This window comes from Oryzias melastigma, linkage group LG19 (genome assembly GCF_002922805.2).
Source record: "Oryzias melastigma strain HK-1 linkage group LG19, ASM292280v2, whole genome shotgun sequence".
Classification (NCBI taxonomy): domain Eukaryota; kingdom Metazoa; phylum Chordata; class Actinopteri; order Beloniformes; family Adrianichthyidae; genus Oryzias; species Oryzias melastigma.
Genome location: NC_050530.1, coordinates 7,116,521 through 7,134,127, shown reverse-complemented (window position 1 = coordinate 7,134,127; position 17,607 = coordinate 7,116,521). Strand labels below are relative to the sequence as shown.

Here is a 17,607-nt window from a genome sequence, read left to right as displayed (position 1 = left end):
AGAGGAAGAGGAGGAGGAGGAGGAGGAGGAGGGGAGGCCCTTAGGTGCACTTTTTAAAGCCGCTATTATTTATGCGCGCCTCTGAATCTAATGGGAAGCTGCTATTCATGAGGCTCTGTGCAAATGCACCTGCCCCACTCATCACATGCTGCCTCCTTTCTTCCCTGATAATGATGGGAAGGAGGATGGATTTATGGAATAAACAGCCCACACAAACCCAGACCGGATTTCCATGAATATTTAAGGAAAACTAAGACATTTTCCCCTTTTCCACAAAAACTCCTTTGTTGATTTCAGTGGAAAACACTTGTGTTCCCACAAAGTGTTGAACTTTCACCCGGGCTATTTATCATAACCCCTGAATTATCTCCCACCCCCATCCTCAATAAAATGGTCTTTTTATTTTTCCATCTACATTTCCCAGACAGCCTTTGTTCCATCAGTGGAGATCGATATGAGGCCCGATAAGCTATTTAGAGAGCAAAACTGAGCCATTTGTCCCAAAATTGAAGGCTTTGTTGAATGCTCGGCCTTCATTTTTCAATGAAATTCCCACCGGAGCATGTCTGCTGATAATGGCCTGGCCTTAAAGCGGCCTCATTGAAGGACCGTTTAGGAATCTACAAGCCATTTTTCACGAAACTTTTCCTCAATCAACAGAAACAAGGAAAAAATGGTTTAAATCTGAATTTGTGTTTGTGTTTTACAGAACTCACACAAAAGATTAAACAGGAACTTTAAATACCATGAAAGAATTGAGTATTGAGGAGGGTATATAAAACTGAAAATCAGTAAAAGTGATCATATAAATACTACATTTAACATGTTATAAGTAAACAGGAATGCAGTTTTTTTTAGTTAATAAAGTGATGAAAAACACAAACAAAGAGACAAATTACATGAGTTTTTTATTCATGAATTATTTTATATGCTTTTATTCTTTTTAACTTCAATATAAACATATTTTTTATCTCATTATTGATAAATCGCTTTTATTCTCTTTTTTATTTATCTGTTTGTTTATATATTTATTTATTTATCTATTCATTCATTCACTCATTTGTTAGTTTCACTCATTTATTCATCCATTCATTTATTCTATCATTTGTTAGTTCATTCATTCATTTATTAGTTAAGAAATTGATTTTTCATTCGTTGATTCATTCATTCATTCAATCATTTGTTAGTTTCATTCATTCATTCATTCATTTAAGTTCATTTGTTCATTCATTCATTTATTCTATCATTTGTTAGTTCATTCATTCATTTATTAGTTAAGAAATTAATTCTTTCAATCATTCTTTCATTCATTCATTCATTCATTCATTCATTTGTTAGTTTCATTCATTCATTCATTCATTTAAGTTCATTTGTTCATTCATTCATTCATTCATTTAAGTTCATTTGTTCATTCATTCATTTATTCCACCATTAGTTAGTTTATTCATTCATTTATTACTTAAGAAATTCATTCTTTTATTCGTTCAGTTATTTATTCATTAATTCATTCATTCAATCATTCATTTATTCGTTTGTTTGTTCGTTCATTCATTCATTCAATCATTCATTTATTTGTTAGTTCATTCATTCATTCATTCAATCATTCATTTATTTGTTTGTTTGTTCATTCATTCATTCCTTTAAGTTTATTTGTCCTTTCATTCATTCATTTAACTATGAATTCATTCATTCATTCACTTATTGTATTATCTTTTTATTGCTTTTTGACTTATGTCATGACAGCTTTTAATGTAATCGTGCATGTAGACTGTGACAATAAAGGTAAATAGTTTGAATAGTTTTTATTAGTAAACAACAATATATCAGGTTCTGAATTAATAATTGAAATTTCTTTGCTAAATGTATGTATCTAAAAAGTTGCTTTATTTATTTGGAATGTGTTATTTCCTTTTTAAAGTAAATTTTCTTCTTTAAAAATAGTTTTGAAAATTCTATTTATTTATTTATTGGTGTTCTTTTGCTTTTTAGTGTTTTCTATCTTGAGATTATAGACTGCTAAAGGGCAAAACTGAATACAAAACGTTTATTAATGTGTTAGCAAAAATATTTTAAAGTGAGGATTGGATTCTTAAAATCATATTATATTGCAAAGTAATAAAACGTTATCACATTCAGAATTTCTGTAAAAAGGGACAAAACTAAAGTGTTTGTTTTGCATTTTGGTTAAAAAGCTTCTTTACTGTTGTGTAATTTTGAATAAAATAACTTTCAAGTTGTAAATAAAATAAAAATGTAATTGATGTTTATTTTGAGATATGTTTAATTATTTTTCAAAAGAACACAGCTAAGATTTTTATGAAGGACCCCATTACAAAAGCTGTTTTGATTAAGCTAAAATATTTAGTGACTCATATAATTTAAAAAGTTATTTCTCATATTTGTCTCAGATGTTGTCTGTGGTTTCCAATGACAATATGAACCAAAGGCAATCTTAAATAAGTCATATGTTTGCAACATGGAAATGTATATTTACTTTAAAACCATATGAAAAAAATCAAGTGTGAAAGACAGACAACCACAAAACAGTGAAAAATCCAAGTTGTTTGCTTTTAAAATGTTAGTTTTGACTTAAAATAATATTAATTAATTAATAAATTAATATTATTTAATATATTAAATAATATTAAAAAAATAAATTCAAATAAATACGAAGATTATATTATTATTATTATTAACATTTAAGTTTTATGCTATCAATTTAATGAAATTTATGTATAAAAAAACAAATTCAGGCGGGAAAGAAATAATCATGACGTACCTAGTCCGCGACGTTGTTGGGCTCGCTTACGTCATCACCAGCCGACGGATTTTCGATGTAAACATTCGAGAGCTTCTCCGGGAGAAACTAAACTCATGATGGAGAATCTTGTGAAGGTGAATTTGCTGATTAAATGTTTATATGTTTTCAAACATTTTAATTGCATTTGTTTTTAGATATGAGCTGGCGAATTGCATGTTTACCAAAACACTTGAAACACGTGATTCACGAATATGATGAAGGAAATGTATTACAGTTATTCTCCTAACATGTTTTTAAAACGATTTCCACATCAATAATATTAGAAAAAAGCATTTTATATCTGTGTAGTGAACACAAAACGAGCTCCATGTGAGAAAATAAATGTCATTTTGCCTTTAATATTTTAAAATGTTGTCTTTAAATGGTCGTTATATATATATATATATGTATTAATTTATTTAAATCATTGTAATGCTTTAGTTGTTATTTATTCTGAAAAGCACTAGAATAAACACGTTTTTGTATGTTTTCATTGAATCTGTGCAGGTTCATGGTTCAGGAGATTATGACTCAGACTTCAGTGATGAAGATCAACCAGGAGAATCCTCAGAAGGAGCTCGCAAAAGGTTAAACCTTAAACTACAGGAATGTATAGTCCATCCATGTATTCTTGTAATATATAAAAATGTTCTAATAACTGTCTTTTATTTATTGAAGTCTCTTAATAGTTTGCTTGTAAACGATAACGGTTTAAATCTGTCTTTTAGCTTAAATTTAGCAATATATTTATTTGATATTTAAATAACTTTATGTATGCAAACTTTTATGTACTTGTTGGATTTATTTTTTTAAAGCTTATTCACCGTTTTAGTTCACTTTTAATGATTTCTCCCATATGTTAAGGCTTATTTGTTTATTTACGGTTACAAATCTCTGTTTTTACTTTTATTCGTTTGACATTTTGTTTTTACTAAAGTGTTTTTCTCAGAGGGATCCTCCACACCAGCCTCCTCGGTTGTGTGGACAGATCCCCAAAATATTATTTTGTCATTCCATAATGAGGTCAGATTTCTATTTCTACTTTGCATCTTATTTATATGATTATTATTATCATTTTATGCTGAATTATTCTATTTATTTATTTATTTTATAAATCTTTTTCGTGTGTGAAGGTGTTTTTTTTTCTACTTTTTGCTTTTATATCAACTACATTTTTACTATGTAAAGCATGTTGTGTTACATGAGTATGAAAAACTCTTTAAAAATAAAGTTTGATTCGATAACTTAAGCATTCTGTGTACATCTTAAAGGAAACATGAGAAGGAACTTCTGCAGAAGCCTTTCCAGAAAGGTCAACATTCAAAGGTGGCTCACCGCAGTTTACACTCAAGTGAAGTGGACAGGTAACACACCTGAAACACACACACAGTTTCTGTTCTGACTTGTAGAACTTTTAATACATTAAAAATCTCTGATATATGTTTTAATTTTTCCTTGAAGTCCACATTTTTGCTCATTTATTTCTTCATTTGTGCAACAAAAGTCAAAATTAAAAAAAGGTGCAAATGATTTATTATTTACACGGACATATACGCTGTAATTTCCTGGAATTTGATAGTAATATAGTTATTGTTAGTTCCCAATTTTGAAAAAACTCTAAAAATCGTATGTTTTTGCCCAGCCATATTGTAATTGCATTCTTTTTTTTTTCTTTTTTAGAGAAGAAGCCATGAACCGAAGAGCCCACCTGATATCTATGAACGCCGTATCCTTTTGCTTCAACAAATGTTGATTCAGAATTTAGTGGATTGTTATAGGTATTTTTTACTGAATGAAAAACATTAAGACCTTAAGCAAGTGACTGTAGTTTGAGCGGCATAAGAAGTTTGTCGGCGACTACATACTGTACTACGGCGGACAGATGGCGGACTTCAAACGCTCTGCGTACGTAGAGACTCGAGCTGCATTGATGGGAAATGTGATTTTCATTTCTTTGTTGTTTTTTGTCAAACGTTTTCTTCCCTTCAGGGTGAAAGATAAAACAGATCTGGACGTTCTGCGTGAAAACCATCGCTTCCTCTGGCGGGACGAGGACGAAGACGACATGACATGGTGATGCTCCAGCGTCCCGTGGTAACTCTGAGCTGTCATTGCCTCGTGTTAACCGGCGCTTTCTCCTCACTCAGGGAGAAGGAACTGGCCAAGAAGTATTACGACAAACTCTTCAAGGAGTACTGCATCGCAGACCTCAGCAGATACAAGGAAAACAAGGTGATGAAAAGAATCAACACAAGTCTCGGGACACAGTTGTGGCTCTTTAGCTTTTAGAAAGATGACAGGAAATGATGCCAAAATTCACATTAGCTCTCTAGTTTGAACGTTATCTGTTCTGGTAATGTTCATATTTATATTTATTTTACACTTTATTGCTACTGAAGGAACTGAGACCAAACAGACGGAGACAAACGTCATTTAATAAATGTGTAGGAATAAAGTAAAAATTGTTCTTATAATTTTAAAATAAATCAGATCAGTATTTATCTAATAGAAAATGATTTATTTACACAACTTAGGCATCATTACATTAAAAGTCTATTAAAAAATGATAATAACATAAAAATGAGTTTGTTCTAAAGAGAATTACAAAATTCTCTTTATCTCACCACTGAGTTTTTTTTCTTAAACCTCAAGTGCACATAAATTGTGTTTATTCAAATATTTGTTATATGTCTAATTTGTAAAAATATATGCATAACATGTAAGATTTGGGTGAAAATGAATAACTGGCTCCTTTTTCAAGCACTTTATTACTTTCTGTGTATTTAATTGCTTTATTTAATTACTTTATTTTGTGGTGAAGGATATTTGGCAGAGAGTTTTACACCAGATGCTCTTCCTGTATTTCATCTGGGCTGGTGACCGGCACAGGGAGACCCAGACTTCAAAACTTTTCAACTACCATGTCTATTTATTGAACTACAGTATTCGACGTAGAAATATTTTTAAATGAACAAAACTTAACATTACCGTAGTTTAGATGTCTGTAATTATCATAGATTTCCCCCAGTCAAAGATAATATCATAAAGATAAAGCCCGAATTCTTACCCTACCCCTAATTTTAGCCCACCAAAAGGAAAGCTATGGAAAAGCAGAGTCTTCAAAATCGGACGACATTACCCCTCGATGATGTCATCAATATTTGCCACTCATCTATGTTAGCGTGTAGCTGCCAGTGCTCGGAAAATACATAAAAGCATCAGTTTTATAACTTTAAAAAGTCATGCTAAAACGAAAACTTAATACTTACCTGAAATCCATGCATCCATTCTTTAACCCGGTTAATCCTTTTAGGGGTCACAGAGTTGCCAGAGCCCGACCTGGCTACTGTTGGGTGAAGGTTGCTGATTTATTGCAAGACAAAGAATCACTCACACCATACAAACACTCTTTAGAGTCACCTATAGTGCTGCCACAGACAATTATTTTATTAAGTCGACTAATCACTGATTATTTTTTCAGATTAGTCGACTAATCGGGTCATTCGCAAAGTGGGTGTAGAGCACACATCTTAACCATCATTAGCTTTAAACTAACTAAAAATGAGATATATAGCATTACATGGGATAATGCTAGTGTGAATGCTGTAAGCTGAATTGTCTGCTGAAGATGCTAGTGCTGATAGCTAAAGAGGCTGAAATTGATAGCTAAAAACGCTGAAGCTGAAAGCTAAAATATTAAATGCAAAATTGGCCTAAAAAGTAAAAAAAAATTTTATTAGCCAAAACAGCTTGCTTGCAGCTGAAGTATTGGCTGAACTCCAAATTAGCCTAAAACCTGAAAAAATCCCAAATTAACCAAAATAGCTAGCATGTAGCTGAAACATAAGATAAACTCCAAATTAGCCAAAAAAGCACTGAAAAATCGTAATTAGCCAAAATAGCTAGCATGTAGCTAAAATATAAACTCCAAATTGGACACAAAAAACACTAAAAAAATCATAAATTAGCCAAACTAGCTAGCATGTAGCTGAAATATAAGCTAAACTCCAAATTAGCCAAAAAGAACTCTGAAAACATCCTAAATTTGCCATAATAGCTAGCATGTAGCTGAAATATTAGCTAAATAATCCAAAATAGCCGAAAAAGACAGGAAAAGCCTAAAAACCTTAAATAGCTAGCATAATGCTATCAAAACCTTCAACTTCATTACACTCTGACTCCCTAATCGACTATTAAATTAGTCGTTGACTATTTCAATAGTCGATTGATTGACTAATCATGGCAGCTCCAGTAAACAATCAACCTACAAAGTAATTTTGGCTGTGGGAAGACGCCAGAGTGCTGGGAGAAAACCCGCACATGCATGGGGAAAAAAGCAGACTTCACACAGAAAGGTCCCAGCTTGCATTTGAACACCGAGACGGTCGAGACAGCAGCTGAAGTATAAGCAGGATTTACTCACCTATTCCAGATTTAACACGTTTATTCATAAGGGGTGTTTCATGAAATTTTTTAGGAAGAATTATTTCTTTTCAAAGGCAAACCATAACTGATTTTGTTGGTCAACGTGTGTTTTTTTCCCAATAGTTTGGGTTTCGATGGCGAACGGAGAATGAAGTCGTCTCTGGTAAAGGTACGTCTCATTTCCTTCATTCCTATTATAGCCCTGGACAAACACTTTACATTTACACTACAAAAAGGATTTAAATTCCAACTCTGATCATCTTTTCATCTATTTTCAAATTGCTCCGAGTGTTTTTTTAAGTATAATTATGCAGTTTTTAGTCAAAATCAACAAAAGTGTAATTTTCTAGGACATAGTTTCTACAGAGCAGCTCACGCTCCCACACATATGTCTTCCAACATCAGAAAAATGTCACAAAAACACGTTAAAACACCCAAAACACGTGGTCTTTAAAGTTTCTGACAATTAACAAATCCGTCCACTAGATGGAGCCAGAGGTAAAGAGACTGCAGCGTTACATAACACTCAGTTAATGCCTTCACTAGAAGCCTGTCCTCAGGAGAGACCTGTTCACATCTTTGTGTCTTTTTAATTCAGCTTATGTTCTGATGTGTTCCCTCCTGTGAGTTGTGTCTTTGTTTTTTAGCTTTTGTGTTTTTTTTAGTGGAGGGATTTTTATTTATTTTTTTAAGTTCAACCTTCGGGAAAAGTCAACGGATGTGTTGACGCAAACCGAGCCCTTCTGTTCTCTGTTTACGCCTCTCATCTTCACTCTTCCTCCACAAAGTCAAGATGTTTCTGAGGAATTCTGATGATTAAAGCCTGTTTAATGTTCAGTGTGATAGTGTAGATGTTTGCAGGTTTGCAGAAGAACAGTTGGGCTTTTATTAGAAGGGAGCTGACAGATCAGGATCACGAACAGAGCAAGAACTTATCCCTATCAGCCTCTTTGCTTCTCAATGGTGGAATAAAACGGCGCTGGACGTCTAGTTTGCATATCTTTACACTGCTGAAGCCTCACAAACATAAAGTGTGTCTGAGAAAGCCGACTAAGCCAATATATTGTTCTAGATTAAGACTTTGTAATCCTGCTCTCTGACAGTTCATCCTCTGTTGCAATACAGAGGATGAAGTGTTCCTACAGGAAGTGGGATTAGACGGGTCGGACTCACTTCACTTCTACTTGTCGCTCCTCGGGTTTGTCTGCTATAATAATTCACAGACTGTGGGACAGACGGAAATCTCAATGTTTGCAGGTCTATACATTCTCCATCTCAATCCACCATACGTGAACGTATGGTTCGGGCCCCCTCCGTGCCACCTTTTGACGTTCTGGGTGTCCCCAACTTATCCTTTTTTCGACGTGCTGGCTGTCCCAATTAAATTAGGGGTCCCCGACCTCCAGGTCATGAACCGGTACCGGTCCAAGGGCTGCTTGGTACTGGACCACAGACAGGGAAAAAAATGTATTCGCTAATCAGGGGTCCCCAACCCTAGGGACGCAGAAATGATACAGTATTAGTATACCAGTAACAGTACCCGAGACACTGATCAAGGAATTTAAACTCAGCAGACAGCCCATAAGGACAGTTGTGACAATACCTTACTAATGACTAGAGTGGGGCACAAGGGCACCATGCAACAGCAACACTTGCATGTCACAAGTACATGCAAGCAACAAGAGCTTTTCCAAATACTTTACTGCCCCCACAACAATGGTACGTTCCATTTTCAATGACCCTCAAGAGAACAAAAGACACCTGTATTCCTTCTAAGAATCAACCGGTCCTCACTATGACCCTTCATGACCTCAACAACCCAAAAACCAGGTGTACAGGCCAACCCCCGTACATGTGCATGAGACTATACCTTCAACTCTGCACACACGACAATGGTATGTTCCATTTTCAACGAGCCTCCAAGGACCTCAAGGCACACTTGCCCTGTCCCTATGACCCTCCACTGGCCCAATACAACCTAAAAACCCATAGAACCTAAACAAGTTCAACCCCTGTATATGTGGCTTGCATCTAAGCCCATTTGGACGACTGAAAATGTGAGTGATACCAAGAGTAACATTTTTTCCACCTCCTCCAAATCCTGCAGACGGCGCAAGGATCTTGCTGGTGCTGTTCATGTGGTAAGTGCATGGTGCTTGCTTGCCCTATTTTTCTTCCAGACAGCCCATATCCACCCATAAGGGCAGTTGTGACCAATATCTTTAATGACTAGTGTGGTGCAAGGGCAACAGTGTCACCCGTATGCCATAAGTAGATACAAGTTGCATTACTCATTACGAATACTTCACGATACATTTACTGCACGCAAGACCGTATGGTATGTTCCATTTTCAACGAGTCTCCAGGGACCTCAAGACACACCTGCCCTCTTTATACGACCCTCCACTGGCCCAATACAACCCAAAAACCCACATAACCCTGTACAAGGCCAACCTCTGTACGTATGCACGTGACTATACCTTCAACTCTTGCATCTAAGCTCTTTTGGACATCTGACAAATGTTATCCAAGATGAACATCCCAACACTCTATTGGCTTTAAATTAATATTCCTTAACTGTCTGTCTGCATTTCTGTGCCTAAGAGTCGCATGTCCTGACAGGCAAACTCATAAATTCTCCACAGCTTTGAGCAAAGTCACTTGCAGCGTCATGTCTGACTTTGAGGTGAACTTCTTGGATCCCCACTCCTGAGAAGACTTGTCTCGAATGTTTTCCTCCGGAGCTTTGGTCTCTGCGGAGAGATACATCCATTTGAAAATGTCCTTATCGGGCCGCCTTGCAACACGATTGATGTGCGCGATGGATTTACTGCGGAGTCTTTTTCGTTGATATAAAATCTTCTGATCTCCGAGCCTTTAAGACTGTTGCTTTTGCAGAAGCTTCTTTTTCTCTGTGAAATAAAAAGCCTCACTAACTGTGACCCACAAGGTGAACATGCTTCTACAGTCACCGGCACTCAAACTTTATACTCGAGACTTAATTAACATTTCATGAAGAAATCTCGATTTAAAAGTTGTCATGAATGTCTGTTACGCTCCGATGGGCGTTCAGCCGCAGTGCAGAGGCCGTGCTTTCATTCCAGGTCATGTTTTTCTCCCTCTGGACCTCCCAGTTTGGAGTCGTCAGCACGAGGAAGGTTAACGGGCCAAAGGTCGTTGAGGTTGCGCTCCCTTCTCGAGGGGTCTTCTGACAAAGCAAATAATGAGCGTGCTGTTAACCTCAACAACTGTTCTGCTTTTAAAAAAATCATGTTTTTAAAGTGCTCCCACTTGTAGTTCTGTTTCACCTCTATTGTCAAATCTCTTTGACAAATACTACATTTTTTTTCTGTATCACTAAACATCCATGCTCAGATAATGTCATACATTACAGTGGTTTTCCTTAAATGCCTTTTAAAGGAGAAACTGTCCATTTCAAAGGTGAAACAACTTGTTCAACCAGGTTCCCCATAGGGTTTGTTCTCTGTACTTAATTATATCCTGCTAGGCTGTAGTTAGTCAAACGAAATGTGTCAGTTACTCGCCCAAAGCTCCCCAGCTTTAAGAGTTACTGTCTATCAGAGCCTCAGCGATGCCATTCCTCGTTATCTCTGCATGCATGACAAAATGCAATTCTAGCGGAGAACAAAGCAGTAATATATTTAAATCCTAATTTGGCGTCTAATTGTACATTTCGGTGTCTATTGTGAGTCAGGTCACAGCCCGGCGACTTCAGCGCTTGGTAATCATCCTGCCATCTGTCCTGAGGTAAATATCCGTGTTGATCTCAAGCTGCTGGCTGGCATTATTAAGCATTGACGTAAAAGGAAAGGAGTTTCCCTGTCTTAACGAGTTTACCAAGCCAACCTGTTGTCAGCTTTTTTTTTTTTTTTCTTGAGAAGCTTGTCAGGCTCATGTAGCCTGATGCGTGAGGAAACCGTTAGCTCGTCAACAGTTTGCTCATCAACAGTCCTCCGTGGGTACGGATTTGACTGACTGGATCTAAAGCGTATAACAAAATGTCTTTGTTTAAATAGTCCCATGAAAACCAAACTGGTTATTACCTTTCATGTTAGACACTGTAGGGCCTAAAGGGTTGAGTACCGTCTGCCTTTGATCCTATTTGGCTTTTATGACAGAAGTCGCTTTGAAACTGATTTATACTAATCAATGGCTTTCATGCCTTGAGAAGCCTGAGGGCGGTCAATGATTACTTAATATTTTCATTTATATTGTTTATATTAGAACCTTCTCTTTGGAGGACCCTTGTGCTATTCTAGCCATGTTTACATTAAAAGTGGAGTCATCTGGACCCCTAAATTAAGTTAACAACATGTGTAAAGCTATGAAGCATGTTCTTGAATGCGCCTATAGCCCATAGTGTTCACAATGGACCAGCAAGGAGGGGCTTCTTCTTCTTTTTATACTATTTACTACCATGTCATTCTGGTTTTTCTTTTACAAACAAATCGGTGTCTTAGAATTCCGTCTGGGCACAAACTACTACTATACATGTTTTCTTCATGATCAGACGATTAGCACTTCCGTGAATTTAAAGGGACGCCATCCGTTCGTCACTACGAAATCCAAGTCCCTGATTAGTCAGTTCGACCTCGTTTAACTTGTGACGCTTGTTCAAAGGCCACGTATTTTTCTACGTAGCGTACGAAAACGGTCGTAGAAACTTGCATTGTACTCGTAAACGTGAGGGTTTCGAAGCCCGAAACACATAGACTTTTCGTTGGAAGTGGCCTCTTGAACGCAAGACTACCCGGCTGTGGACATCAACATCCAGAACCGGAAGAGCCCCCACTGGGCTCAAAAAACCTTTATTGTAACTGACGACTTTGACAGATACAGGTTTTCCCGTTTTTGGCTTTAATACAACATTCGGAATACTTTTGGGTTATGGTTAGGGTAAATTGTACTATTTTCGCTTCTGGCCAATGATGTCAGGTGCCTTCTTGTCTCCGGCCACGCCCCCCTGCTTTGCGAAACGTGGTGTGAACTTCAGATTGAGCCCCGTCCTTTTAATTCTGCTGAAGATTTCGGACTTTACCGGGATGTCGGTTTCTTTGATGTTGAGTGGTTGACATTATGATTTGACCAAATTCTGCCACTTTTAAAAACCATCAAAGAAATTTAAGGTGGTATTTTAAAGATGTGTTTTAATGCAGAGTTTCAATAAAGTTTTTTTTTATTTCTTAAGCCACCCGCAGTGACAAATCCTGTAAACATAATTACAACCCACTTCTGCTGTTGGAAGTGGCTTCTTTTTTAGCTGACGTCATTGGATCCTAATCCAGCACGTGAAGAGCAAACCCTCTCTTTAGTCCAGGTGGCTTGCAGCCACAAAGACCTGCATCATCTAGCGTGAATGTTGACAGAGTCGTGAGCCCAGGCAGGTGAGGGCAGGTATCACTTTCCCCCTCGGAGGATCATTCCCCTAGTCTTTGAGCCAAGCGAGGACCGCTCTGACGCATTTGGTCCCTCTGTTGCCATCAGGAGAAACCCCAGAGACCAGATCAGTGCCACCTTAAGCTTCTCGAGGGATGTTAAGCTGGTTGTGGAGCGGCTGGACGGTGGCCTGAGGCCATGTGGTGAGATGAAGACAGTGAGTGGAGAAGAGGGAAAGGGATAGGAAGAGCAGAGAGGTGTCTGAAGCGCAGAAATGTTTTCTATGAACACCTTCGTTGTAAAAATGAAACTTTAATACAGTTGTCTAATTTCTTTTTTAGTGTGTCAATCATCATCTTTTGGCTTCCAAAACGAATAAATATTTTGGTTTTTTAGTCGCATACTTTAAAAAAAGTTTGTGTGTGTAATCTGAAAGCCAATAAAAATGAAGTAAAAAAAAAAGGAAAATAATTTTTTTTTATTAATTCTTGACTTAATTTTATATCATTTTACTTCTGAGTAAATTAAATAAAAAAATATGAACTAATAAAGTCAATGAATGAATTTTTTCTACCCATATTGAGAAAGAAAGGACTTTAAATTCCCTTCAGTGCCTTTGTGAGAGGACTATTTAACACATTGTTGCAGACTCGTTTTTGAAAAGGGCTCCCTAATTCTTGGCTTCTGTACCTCTCATTCTTTTTTTTCTGTTTTTTTTGTTTTTTTCTAGGTCAGTTCCAGTGTGGACACAAGCGCTGTGAAAAAGACGAGGGCCTAAAAAGCTGGGAAGTCAATTTTGCTTACGTTGAACACGGCGAAAAGAGGAACGCTTTGGTGAAACTAAGTAAGACATTTACCAAAAAAAAATGCAATTTCTTAATAAAATATATAAAGACATTTCAACATTAAATCTGTGGCTTTTCATTCTTCATAGTCAGTCCACTTTTCTAAAGCAGGTCACATCAGGTTTTTACAGTTTATGTTCCTGCTACTGTCACTTTTGACCGATAAGTGAAGCGAACAAAACTCGATGTGAAGTGAAGCATTTTGACATGTTTCTCTCTGCATAAAAAGAGCCTAAATGTAAAGGAAAAAGCTCTAATCATCTATGAACCTCATAAAGGAAATGGAGTGAAGGTGTGAAAGCATGTGGGAGTGAGTTTTCACATGTCAAACATCCAGTTCATTATAATCCTACGAACATTACCTTAGTGCAGAGAAGGAACCAGCCAGAGAAGTCAGTCAAGCAAAGAGAAACTGCTCCTTTTTTTTAATAAATTAGCAAGACATCGTTTTTCACAGGTTATAAAGATTCCAGCGTTTATGCTGATTTTAAATCTATTGTTTTGACAGCATTGAAATGGCTTTCCTGAAATGTGAGAGAAGGGCAACTATCTTTTATTGAGATTTTTAAAAAATGATCAGCGTTTTATTCTGAAAAGCTGGTTGAGGCTCTCTAGGTTGTGTTTTTGCCTACATTTTGTTTCCGAATGCTTCTATAAGTGGTCTGTAGTAAGTATTCTGCTCTGTTTCAGGACTATGCCCCGAATGTTCTTTCAAACTCAACTTCCATCACAAGTAAGACACTTACTTTTTTTAAAAAAAATTATCTTTCTGATGAAAGATTGTGAGTGTTGAGGGCGTTCAGAAACCAGAGTCTGACCTTCATCAAACAGCCTATGTCTTCATAGTTACTCGATTCGTGAAAACAGTTTGCTGAACTTTTGTCTCCTCAGGAGGAAGGAAGTTAAGGCGAAGAGCAAAAACAAGGTGTCGCAGGAGAACCAGGAGCCTGTGAAGAAGAAAAAGAAGAGGAGGAAATCATCATCATCTCATTCCAAGAAGCACAAACACAAGAAGCGCAGAGGTAGCATCCGTCTGCTCTCCTCCTCACGCCAGATGCTCTAATCCCACCAGAGCTCAGCCATGTTTACATTTGAAACCTTGAACTCCTTTTTTTCTTTCTTAGATCACTCCAGCACTTCCAGCAGCTCTGAGTCACAAAACTCAGAAAAAGGTAACACACACACACACACAAAAGTATGTTCCTCATTCATAAAAACAACTCAACCCCTTTAATTATTTTTGACACTCCAAACTTCTTGTGTACAAACAACCCACTGTTGTTTCTGAAGATAAAGGTGCCCCAAAAAGTATGTGAACCCTCAGAATTACTTGGATTTCTGCTCAAATGAAGCGAAAAATGTGTAGTGATGTTTAGCTAAGTCACAAAATAGAAAAACATCATCTGCGTAAATTAATATCTCACAAAAATATGTTTTAACGTGTTTATTTGAGACAATCTTTTTTAATTTACAGTCCAAGGTGGGAAAAATTAAGTGAACCCCCAGACAAATGATGTTTGATTGTTTTTAAAGCACAGACTCCAAGAAACAACAATCAATGTCATACTTCTCTCTTTACTGTGTAATCTTTATTTCTTTCATTTACCTCATTCCACCCTCATTGCTCTTGTTTTCCGTAACATTTGTCCATCAACGAGTCACATGAAATGATGCAAGTTAGTGAGCCTGTTTGAACTAGTCCAGGATATTGATGGATGATAGGGTGAAGACAAAAACAAACTTCCTAGAAGAACTTATGAGAAACAAGTACAAACAGTTTTTTTTTTTGTATTCCAAACACACCTGGAACTCTTATTTTGAAAAATGTGTCCATAAGGCATTTTTTTATTCTATTTATTTATAGTATTTTTTTATTTCTGTTGATTTTTTTTGATAAATCCTCCTAGATTTATAAATATCCCATCTTTAAAAGTACAGTACACACTGTACTTCTAGTAGTTTGTCAATAGACCTAAAGATTATTTTTGCAGCTTCAGGTGAAACTATCTCAGCTTTAATATTAATATCATAAACAATTGTTTGCTTTTGTGTAGCGATAGACTGAGATTCACTTGTTAAACATGGATATGTAAGTTTAAAAAAGAGTAATAGCAGTTTGACTGTGGACCTTTCACACATCCCTTTGAGGTTACTGTTTTAGTTTTTAAAGAGTGTAAAAATAAACAAATTTATATAAAAACAGGACTTTGATCATAGACGTACCAAAGTAGAAGTTGTGTTACAAAAAATGCACTTCTTCTTTAGGATACATCTTTGTTTTGTTCAACAAACTCTGTTTTTTAAAGTAGTGAAAGTAAACAAAGCCTCTAGGTTTGTCTCTGTCTAGGAAAAATAAACTGCATCCACTGCTGCCATGCTTGAAAGTCTTTTGACTACAGGAGAGGATTTTTCCTTTAGTCGTCAAACATGTTTGGAGGATCTGGATAAATCTAATGCTGCATTCACACCAGACACGATTCACGTGTCAAACATGCGTCTGCCGGGTTTCTTTTGACGCATGTCAAATTTACTGCTCCCGGCCGTGGAGCACCCGTTCTGGGTTCACCAGATCATTCAGAGTCTCTCCCGGTGCTGTGTACTTCACTCTTTCAGCAGGAGCAGCGTCTGGGTTCTTTTTATTAATGAGGAAAATAAAAAGATCATAAGCCCATGGAGCTGGAGCGATTGTACCCGCTAAGATGGCACCCGCTGCGGCTATCCGTCTGCTGGGCACCCAACCGCTGGCGGGCCAGCATAGTGAGTTCCGCTGCCCAAGGACCGGAAGCCTGAGTGGCGGAGCCTGCTAGCTCTGCTGCCGTGCGCTTGCTAGCATATAGCGAGTGCGATCGCTCCAGCTCCATGGGCTCTGTGATAGGCTGGGGACTGTCCAGAGTGTCTCCCGCCTTGACTCAACAGTAACCGGCACAGTCTCTGACAACCCTATGGCCCCAGTGGGTTGAGAAAATAGATGAAAGTTCAGGACAAAAATTCTCGCATCGAGCGGCCATATTGAGTATTTGTTTCACTGAAAATGTCACATGCCCAAACCTGAGTCCCTGATTGGCCAGGCCGCAAGACCTCGGATCATGTCTGTACATTGACAACAATAAAACTTGATGTCCCTGTTACGCCAATCGGTGTGAATTCACCATAAGAAGCTGAAGGGTCATTTCTTATACGTAGCACATCAGACATATTTACAAATCCACCATCCGTCACCACCATTTGGGACTTTCTTTTACTTCTTGCGGTCTTCCTGATATCGGAACGCCAGAACCCTAACCCTCTGACTGTTTGGTTTCGGGCTGCACTGTCACCAAGCGTTCTATACTCTTGATATTTCCTGACTAATCCTTAACTTCATATCAGAGATATTTACGTCTAGAATAAAAAAATGTTGACACATACCCTAAATCCTGATTGATTCAAGAAAGATGAACTGGTCACTGACCCTTTTCTAGAAGACAGCGATGGTGAGCCAGAGGGCCAATCAGAGTCTGACCACTGGCGTGGACCCGCCCCAGCAGTGGAGGAGAAGTCCAGGTAAGCTTCACGAGCTTCCCGTTTGGTAAAAGTGTTGTTTCGATGCATCTTCATGCCGAGCTGAAACTGTCACCCGCAAACCCAAATGACTGCTGGTTTGACGTCAGCACTGATCACAGCTGACGTTTGTGTTTCTGTCTTTGTTTTATCTGTTCAGGGAGGAAGAGTTTGACGACTACTTTGAAGACATGTTTCTTTGAATCTGCTGGAATCAGAGGCAATCCTGCTGTGGCTTCACTTCTCCTTTATTCTTCCTTTTTTTTTTCTTAAACCCCAATAATGTTTACTAAATTCATCCCTGTGTGAACCTAAAAACACAATTCTTGTAGCTGAAAAAGTTATGTTTACATGTTGATGTAATAAAGTTTCCACTAGTTTGGGTAAATTCAAATTCGGTCTCTCATCTATTTGCTCCCACGAAAACCATGTTTTTTTTCAATCATAAAATCGTTCTCTGTGATTTTTAATTATGATTATGACGTTTTTAGCCAAAATCAAGAAGCTTTTGTTGTTTTTAAGACATATTTTATGCACAGCGGCAGTAGCTCATTGGAAATAGAATTCTGGGTTGTGGGCGGGACTGTTGACACAGAGGAA

The 17,607-nt window shown here is 37.3% G+C and overlaps 1 protein-coding gene across 1 annotated transcript; it reads left to right on the top strand.

Annotated features, from left to right (window-relative positions):
* The first annotated feature begins 2,773 nt into the window (after window positions 1-2,773).
* fra10ac1 (FRA10A associated CGG repeat 1) lies at window positions 2,774-17,403 on the top strand. Its single transcript, XM_024285733.2, has 14 exons — window positions 2,774-2,895; window positions 3,308-3,387; window positions 4,072-4,164; window positions 4,481-4,526; window positions 4,629-4,705; window positions 4,790-4,873; window positions 4,948-5,032; window positions 7,349-7,394; window positions 13,353-13,466; window positions 14,158-14,200; window positions 14,359-14,489; window positions 14,592-14,639; window positions 16,929-17,010; window positions 17,168-17,403. Exons 1-14 carry the CDS (start codon window positions 2,875-2,877, stop codon window positions 17,208-17,210), a joined length of 993 nt encoding a protein of 330 aa, XP_024141501.1. The 5' UTR covers window positions 2,774-2,874; the 3' UTR covers window positions 17,211-17,403.
* Window positions 17,404-17,607: the final 204 nt, after the last annotated feature.

Bases quoted from the DNA above. Each gene is read 5' to 3' on its own strand.
- fra10ac1 (XM_024285733.2), top strand. From the start codon at position 2,875: ATGATGGAGAATCTTGTGAAG. The intron at 4,706-4,789 runs GTACGTAGAGAC...TCTTCCCTTCAG, and splicing joins GCGGACTTCAAACGCTCTGC to GGTGAAAGATAAAACAGATC. The intron at 5,033-7,348 runs GTGATGAAAAGA...TTTTCCCAATAG, and splicing joins GCAGATACAAGGAAAACAAG to TTTGGGTTTCGATGGCGAAC.